General features: G+C 31.0%; 1 protein-coding gene across 1 annotated transcript; it reads right to left on the bottom strand.

Annotated features, from left to right (window-relative positions):
• Positions 1-244: 244 nt before the first annotated feature.
• Positions 245-992, bottom strand: LOC125203170 (VQ motif-containing protein 11-like). Its single transcript, XM_048101473.1, has one exon. It carries the CDS (start codon positions 921-923, stop codon positions 426-428), a length of 498 nt encoding a protein of 165 aa, XP_047957430.1. The 5' UTR covers positions 924-992; the 3' UTR covers positions 245-425.
• Positions 993-6674: the final 5682 nt, after the last annotated feature.

Genomic DNA, 6674 nt, shown 5'->3' with positions numbered 1-6674 from the left:
TTTGTGGGACGGAGGGAGTACTTCATTTTTAGTCCGTCTCTGAAAAGTATAAATTTTCCAATCTTGAAAACTTCTCTCTCTAATAAGCGGAGACTCATTCTCCGCTAACAATACTTTAAAAAAAAAAAATTGTCCCTCTTTTACTTTTCCGGTTATGCATTTGTAGTGAACAACCAAAGGTTCGAAGTCTTTGGGGACGGAGGGGGTATTTTAGAAACATTTTTTGAGGGAACACTAAAAAGCCTCATCAATAACTAGATACACCTTTAATTAACAGTTCATCATAACACTCTAACCACAAATATTACACCACTTTCTAACATCTAAACATTTTTACAAACACACACACACACATTTATAATATACTAAACCAATAATTAAACACTACTAATCCCAATAAAAAAATACTAATTAAAATAAATAAATTAATTATCTCTTGGCGAATGCAGGGGGAAGAGCGGCAGCAGCTCCGGCGGGTCGGATCCTCTCGGAGTGCTAAGCGGGCTCGGGTGAAAATAAAATCCCTTCTCGGCAATGGCTCTCTCCTCCGGCGACCTCGGGCTCCCACGCGCCGCCAGATACTCCAGCGGCGACACCGGCGACGCCCCTTCTCCGGCGAAGCTCCGGTGACCTCTCGCCGGAGAATGCAATGCGCCGCCGCCGCCGAGTTTGATCTCCAGCTTCCGGGCAGTGGGGCGCCGCTCGTGGAGCTTGAACGCCGGCCGGCGGGGACCGATGTCGCCGGAGATGGGTTTTCCGGCGGATGATGCGCCGGTGAGGCGCTGGACGACGGCGCGGAACGTGGACGGGTCGGCTTGGACGAAGGTGGTGTTGGGTATGGAGTTGGGGTCGAAGGCTTGCATGAATAACGGGTGCGGGTATGGGTTTCGGTTCGGGTTGGAAGAAGAAGAAGACGACGCCATCGGATGAAGGTCGGTGAGTTTGTGAAAGCGGGAAGAGAGGCAAAAAAATGGAGTTCCTTTTATGCTGTGTTTTTTATTTATTTTAAATTTTACTTCATCTACTTCTTTTAATATTTTGTAGTTAGATTTTTGTGGATGAGGGGTGTGAAAAATGTCAAAACTCTTTTTTGCCAATATTGGTTTTGGGTTCTAGTACTGATAAGAGATAAGGTATAATTTTAATATTTGTATCACAAATAATTTGGGATGACAGTTTAAATGCAAAATAATAAAAGAAAAATAAAGTGAGAGTAGTTGAAATAACATGAGTAAAAAAAGGGTTCATATTATTGTTAGTAATATTAGTGTAATGTATAGTGAAAATATTTCTAAAAATTAAATGAATTAATTTTGACAGACATAAATGAACTGTTTTTAGAGGAACGACAAATAATTAATTTTGATTTTGCTCATGGATTACAATTATTTTTTTCAAATTTCACAAATTTTCATATATTTTGTTTATTCCTATAACTGTTAAATGCTCACAAATTAATGCTTAGGTGGACGTCGAAATGTCTAAAGAATTCAACCTGAAAATTTCAATCACGTATTAAATAAGAATTGGTGGAAAGTTTCTGTATTTTAGATGAATTACATCTTATTAATGTATATTTACATACACATGGAGTATATAAGTTGACTAATAAATCTTACCATATTAGTCACATGTATGTACACAACACAAACTCATTGAAAATGAAAATCGAAGCTACCAATAATTGTTGTTGTAAGGAAAAAAATTAGAGGAAAATAAATTCAATTAAATAAATGGTGAAAATCCAAAAGAGGAAATAATAAATGGTGGGAGCCACAAATGATGAGTCATTTGCGGGGGCATTGAAACGGGAAACGAGGAGTAGACTTACAGGTTTCCTATCACCAGTGGACCCCACTTTCACTATACTGTTTTTTGTTTTTTTATGTGTTAAATATAAATAGAGGTGAATTTGTTCCAGTTACTAGCATTACTGTTTCATAAGTCAAAATTTATCATATTTTATTTTAATGGCTTTGATTTGATCAAACGATTTTGCTACTGTACATTTTACCTATAATTGAGGAGAGATCAACATCCTCGAACAAATCAAAATTTACTTTTGTGGTCTAATCCTCCTTCCGTTCCAAATACTATAATAGTATAACACTTTTGATTGAACACAAATTTTAATACACAATTAATAAAATAAAAAAGATAAAAAAGATTATTAATAATATAAAATTTTAATACACAATTAATAAAATAAAAGAGATAAAAAAGATAATTAAAATATTATTAATAGATAATTAGTCTCACATTAGAGATGTAAAGAAAAATAATTAATATTTACCTCTTTTTTATAAAGTTTCATGCTTCAATAAAAATAGTATTTGAGGAGGTATTTATACCTTCTTTCATTTTGAGAAAATATATTTATGCCTTATTGGTACAAAAGGTAAAAACTTACTTCCTCTGTTAAAATTCTAATATCTTGTCCCACATCGGCTTGGTGATGATCTTAGCTTCTCTATATAAGTGTGGATAACCCTCCCCCTTATGAGGCCTTTTAAGGGGTGAGTGGCCCATTTCTAATATGGTATCAGAGCAGGGCCCAAGTCGATGATGGTTTATCTCTTTATCTTTTCTCTTGCCTACCCACGTGATGGAAGTCCGATGTGTCATTCCGGCCCACACGTGAGGGGGCGTGTTAAAATTCTAATATCTTGTCCCACATCGGCTTGGTGATGATCAACTTCTCTATATAAGTGTGGATAACCCTCCCCCTTATGAGACCTTTTAAGGGGTGAGTGGCCCATTTCTAATATCCTCCGTCCACGATTAAGAGTCTCATTTTTAAATGGCGCGGGATTTAAGAAAGGTTAAGAAAAGTGGGTGGAAGAAAGTTAGTGGAATAGGGGTCTCACTTGTATATATTAGTTTTAAATGATACGTGAGTAAAATGAATTAGTGGAATGTGGGGTCTCTTTACCATTTATGATGATTATGAACTGGGATTCTTATTTGTGGACGGACCAAAATGGAAAAATGGAACTCTTATTCGTGAACGAAGGGAGTAGTTATTTTATTTTTTAAATTTATCTTCTTTCCTTGGAGTTCATTACTTTTCAAAAGGTATAATTATATTTTTTAGAAGGTAAATGAGAAATATACTTTCTCAATTTACATTGCTAGAGATACTTTTATGAACAGACTAAAAAAAATTAATGCATACAGCTAGTGTATTATTTTGACTTTTGAAAAAATGTTACCAAAGTCTTACTAGTATTTTCTAAGTTTATATTCTTCGGAGTACTAATAAATTTTATCTCGACACTTTAAGGGGGCGACTTTTACATGTCAAATTATAGTTCTATGTCACCTTTTATTTAGTAGTAATAACTAGAAAAAATTCATTCCCTACTAATAATACATCTAATTACTTTTTCCTAAGAAAATGTACATTAAATATAGTAGTACGGAGTACTTAGCTAATAGGAGAATCAAGAATGCATGCAAGAGTGTTTGGTTTTTTGGTAAAGAAGTGATGATGTTTAGGACATTGAAATTTAAAGTGAGTATATGTCATGTTCTAAATATGAAAATGCTATTTTTATAGAGAACATAAAATGTGGTACTAGTAATTATTCTACACATTTTTTTAGAGCGAAGCATTAAGCATATATCTTAATATTTTAATTAATTAACTATTTGATGAGATAGATAAGGATGAAAGTGATAGTGTGTTCAAATCGTTATTAATTAATTAGCTATATTTTTATAAGTTGTTAATTTTTTAAATATTAGTAGATCGATTAGGTGGGATAATGAATTTGTAGAGTAGGAAAAGGTAAATATGGCAGGGGGTTTCAATAAAATACATATTCTTGGCATTTAGTTTTTTTTTTTCACTTTTTCTTTTGTATTTCTGACTTTCACGGGACCTTTCATTTCACTCATTTGTTTCTTCCTGCAAATTTCTCTGATCTTTTCAGCAATAATTTATGCCTCACCTTTTTCCATACTATCCATTGAAATAATTGAACAAACCTTTTTTCTATTTTACATTTATTTTAAGCTACTAGTATTATTTTACTAATACATTAAGCAATTTTTCATGCAGTATTAATTATGCCAACAAATAAGGATCTGTTGGGTAAAATCAAGTACATTTAGAATTTATAGTCTGATGCATAATAAATAGAAACGATTGTTGCAATTGAATTGATTGATAGTCGAAATTGTTAATAAATGCTATATATAGATGGACACCAAAATTTATCTATTTATGTTTACCATAATCTGATGAACACCATACGAATTGCTTATTTGAGTAACTTAAACTGACTATCTATCTGTAATTCTCAATCTTAAAAAAAAGTTATTGTATTGCGTATTAAAATATAGGAGTAGCCGAGTAGTCATTATGCAATAAAATATTGACAACTTATGACTAAATGAAACTATATTCTTATTTCAATCACATTTTATTATAAAATTAACGCTATACAAGTGTGTGATCACTATGGATTGTGTGGTTACAAACTATGGTAACATAAAAACATTTCTAATGATGCAACACCGAAAAGTGAACATTTCTAACATAAAAACATTTATAAAATTAAATAATCAAATTCTTATGACACATACACATACTTTTTCTAGTTTTTTTTTTAAATTTTCTTTAGGATTAATTTTTTTTTTTCAACTAATTGCCGTGATAAACAGTTTTACTTTCAACGTAGAGTTAATTATAAAATTCAAGCATCAATATTATTTTGAAAAGACTTTTGATGGAGTTTATTTATGAGAAAAAAGAAGATGTGTTTGGATGGATGTATGTGGTTTGATTTGACAATGAAGTGAAAAATACAGTCCATATATATCTTAACTTGTTCCTTCCATGAATTGCAAACTTCAGAGCTGATATCTGTAAGATATAAGGGCCCTTTCCAAAAATATGTATATACATACACATCACTCTCACTTCATATAGAAATTTCATTTTTTGTTATTATAGGTTTTATAATAATGGACTCTTTACCTTTGTAAATTTGATAATTTGCATGAAAATTTTCTAAATTTGAATGTCAACTGAGACTCTCACGCTGACATAGCTTGATAACTTAATTACGAGATACTATCGGACGTCAATCTAAACGACGTTACATTGTAGCTAACGAAACGACGTTGTATTATTATACTATTAAATTAAATAATTTCTGTGTTGAATATTGATACTTATATTTATATAATAATACTACTCCGTATACTTTATGTATGATAATAGTAGCTTTTTATCTATTACTACTCATTTTTCTTTTCATTATAATGGTAAACCATAAAGACTATGTATAATTTGATTGATTCCTGGTAATAGTTGTAGTGAAAAAATTTATATGATGAACCTTCTATCAGAGAAGTTTGTTTTCTTCCCGTGTAGATTCAGTTAATTATTATGGATGATTGATTTTTTGTATGTTTGTGATTATTATAAAAAAAGTCAAATCAAGTTATAATCAATATTAACATAATAGTAGTATATAATAGTAGTATAGGGGAGTGTTATATCGCTAGCTCATAACTTAATTGCTAACTACAACTAAATAATAACTATTAGATTTTTAAATTAAGGGCTTAGATTATTAATCCCTAAATGTCAATACGATCAACGAAAAACGTCAATAAGGCCATAGGATTAATTCCAAAAAATATGAATAGGGGTATTAATGTCAATTAACTATATGTTTAGTTATAACTAACTTTTAAAAGAAATCCCAAAACTTTAAATTCATATAACATATATCAAATAATTTCATAAGGATTCCAACGATATCATACGTGCATAATTTTTTTTAAATTTTTTCGTACAAGCAGAAATGTCAACGTACTATATAAAATATATCAATATAACACATGTAGAATGTCAATATAAGGAATGGGTTAACATTCTTAAAGCATTGTGTTGACATTCTCAAAGCATTGAGTTGATATTTTCGGAACACTATATTGACATTTTCATCCAAAACCCTATTTGAATTTTTTTTTATCTTTTTCAATTTAATTAATAAAAACAAAAATTACATATGGCAAATTGTAGACCACACGTTTTCTAAAATCTTATGGCCTTAAATTAATTGTAGTTAACAATTAAATGATGAATTAGCAGTTGATCACTCCCCACAACATAGCAGTATATTAACGCATGTATATAGAAGCATGACAAAGAAAAAATATCAATTCGGTTATACTACATGTTTCCTCTCTCCCGTGTTTAATTGAGTTAAGATTCTTACCGTTTTGATATTTCACATTTTATTATATATCTTTCGACTTAATTTACTGTCCAAAAACATCACGCTTAAATTTAATGTCCAAAAGAACTGCAGAATGAGATGGAGGAAGGAGTACTTCTTTCCAATATTTTCAGTTACACAATTATCAATGGTCCATAATGCTTTTCATTTTTAAAAAATGATTATATTATATATTCATACACACACATAATATTCTTCAATAATATATTCAATAATTATACCATTTCTCGCTCTTCCTTATTTCTCGCAATTTCCATGTGCAGATGTTTGCAAGGTGTAAAATTTGGATATTTCATAATATTCGGAATCTTATAAAAGGCTGTGAATTTTTTTTTGAAGAATTGGGATATTTATCTATTGGGGAGCCTCCTCCACCGCAACTTATTTTTTACACTCGTAATTTTGTGATTCGTTGAA

The sequence above is a fragment of the Salvia hispanica genome, chromosome 2 (assembly GCF_023119035.1).
Source record: "Salvia hispanica cultivar TCC Black 2014 chromosome 2, UniMelb_Shisp_WGS_1.0, whole genome shotgun sequence".
NCBI classification, from domain to species: domain Eukaryota; kingdom Viridiplantae; phylum Streptophyta; class Magnoliopsida; order Lamiales; family Lamiaceae; genus Salvia; species Salvia hispanica.
The sequence above is the reverse complement of the archived record's forward strand: the minus strand, read 5'-3'. Positions and strand labels throughout refer to the sequence as shown.